Source organism: Myotis nattereri, assembly GCF_964212035.1.
Source record: "Myotis nattereri genome assembly, chromosome: X".
NCBI classification, from domain to species: domain Eukaryota; kingdom Metazoa; phylum Chordata; class Mammalia; order Chiroptera; family Vespertilionidae; genus Myotis; species Myotis nattereri.
The window spans coordinates 85860873-85863332 of record NC_138078.1 but is presented as its reverse complement, the minus strand read 5'-3'; the positions used below and the strand labels follow the sequence as shown (position 1 = coordinate 85863332).

Below are 2460 nucleotides of genomic sequence, written 5' to 3'. Positions count from 1 at the left end.
AAATTCTTAAAGGCGCTCCGGTGTTCTTTCTGCGACACCCTTTGAAAATAGATAACTTAAAATATTATAGATTTTGGAGTTATTTGGTCATCATTTAATAAACATCACCCGAGAACCTGCTGTGTGTCTGACGCTGTTCTAGACTAATTAGGGGACAAACCAGCTGGAAAACGTATGTGCGTACTAATTGTAGTTGCGGGCTTTGTGAAAATCGAAGTGGGTCAAACTATGCATTTAGTACATCCTATTCAACAGTGGTTATTTCCCTTTCCTCTCCATGTCCTGAGCTCCACTTGTTTTCATATGTGAACATTGTAGGTGCAGCAAAAATGGTACTAGTGGATCAGTCCTCCACAATGAAACACACCTGCAAAATTCCCTGTTCAGGAAATCATGCAATTAAGAAAATCCCGACAGTGAAGGCTGTAGGTATTCCCAGATTAAAGTTATTGAGAAAGGAAATGTGTCCGTGCCGTGTGTAGTCCCTACGAGGAACTTGGCCTTCTGCCAGATGCCCAAGGCGGTTGTGCGCATGCCCGTGGGTGGGCCTTCTTACGACCGTTGGCGGTTGGGGGGGGGGAGGGGCGCTGGGAGAGACATGCCTGTTCTGGGCCTGCGTAGGGGGTGGGGGTGGGGCGCTCTGGCACCTGCTTAAACGCCTGCGCCACAGCCTGCGCCACAGAAGCCGCTGGGTCCTGGGCTGGCGTGGGTCGTTGCCGCGTATCCTGCAACTGTAAGGAGCTGCCGTTACCCCAACTGCCGCTACTACCACCTGCTGCCACCACCCACCATGGCTGCCGGGAACCATGGCCACCACCTTCCTGGTGAGGAACCACTGGCGCAGGACAGTATGGCCGAGGCCAGGTCGCGGCTGCGGCTGGCCGTTGTGTGCTCCAGCAACCAGAACCGGAGCATGGAGGCCCACCGCTTGCTTAGGAGACGGGGATTCCACCGCGTCCGTTCCTTTGGCACAGGGACTTACGTGAGGCTTCCGGGGCCAACGCCCTACACGCCCAACGTGTATGATTTCCAAACCACCTATGAGCAGATGTACCAAGATCTCATTCGGAAAGACGAAGGTCTCTACACGCATACCGGCATTTTGAGCATGCTGCAGAGAAACAAGCGAATCAAGCCCCGGCCGGAAAGGTTCCAGAACTGTGAGGAGATATTCGACCTGATCTTCACCTGCGAACAGAGAGTGTTCGGCCGCGTGGTGAGGGATCTGAATGCCAGGAAGAAGGTGACCTGGCACCGGGTGCATGTGATCAACGTGGATATCCAGGACGACGACACCGAAGCCATATTGGGTTCGTTCCTCCTCTATGAGCTGTGCCAGTGCATTCTCCTCATGGATAACATGGACGAGGGACTGGTGGAGGTGCTGAAGTTGTTCAAGGACATATTAGGTCTGACCTTCCCGCACGCCGTCTGCTTCTACTGACCGGATGACCAGGTGCGTTTCCCGAAGCCATTGGCGCTTTCTCGTTAGTACCGTTCCCTCCCCGTCCCTGGCTTTCACTTTGAGGGCTTCTGTCGGTGGGTGCGTAGTGGGATCCTGATAAACTGTACCAACGGGACGAGACGACATAAGTGCAGATTAACAACAGAGGTTTTTTTTTAACCCCACTTATGAGTGGGATATTGTTTTCGAAGTTTATAAAGAAAGTTGTTTACTTTTTCGGTTTATAGAACATTTTCTCTGACATATATGTCTTTGTGCGTTCCTGCCCTGTCTGGCTAGATACAGGGGTGGGCAAACTTTTTGACTCGATGGCCACAATGGGTTCTTAAACTGGATCGGAGGACCGGAACAAAAGCGTGGATGGGACCGTACCAATACATGAATAAAGCAGTGGGAGGCATCGTATTAGGAGAGAAACTGCAATTGTACAATAAACAACAGAAAAAAAAAATTGTCAGCTAGTGTAGAATCTGCAAGGTAGAGTGTGATCGCATTGTTCATTCCTCTAAACTGCATTATTATTGAGTATTTTTCTCAGATCTTCAAAGCTCACTTGAATCATTTTACACATTTATGACTGAATGAACCTCTGTGTGAAGTTCGGGTATTAATTGACCCTAGAGGTATTTGTTGTTCATATAAGTTGAAAAATTTCTCTTGGGTTTCATTTCGAACAGTGTTTCTGTGCTGTTAGTTGAGTTGGTATTAAAGTAATCGGTTTTAGTGAGAGGACACTGGAAAGGTCAAGAAATAATACCCTGGTCAAGCACTTCTACCAGTTAATTAGTGTTGAACCAGGGATGTTAACCACTTGTTCTCTAAGTTGACAATATTCAATTAGTGCTGTTCTTTGGACAGGCTGCAAAAAAAAGAAAAAAAAATTCTTACCCAGGACATCAGCAATAAAGTTTGAAGCCTCAAAATGCAGCTTTCATTGTAAATTCTGTGAAAATCTGGTCACTTGGGTCACATCATCCTAATTTCTGATAACTTAA

General features: G+C 47.9%; 1 protein-coding gene across 1 annotated transcript; it reads left to right on the top strand.

The window, feature by feature from the left end:
* Positions 1-790: 790 nt before the first annotated feature.
* LOC308511745 (RNA polymerase II subunit A C-terminal domain phosphatase SSU72-like) lies at positions 791-1444 on the top strand (the record flags this gene model as incomplete). Its single annotated transcript, XM_081081656.1, has 1 exon — positions 791-1444. One exon carries the CDS (start codon positions 791-793, stop codon positions 1442-1444), a length of 654 nt encoding a protein of 217 aa, XP_080937782.1.
* Between the last annotated feature and the right edge of the window lie 1016 nt (positions 1445-2460).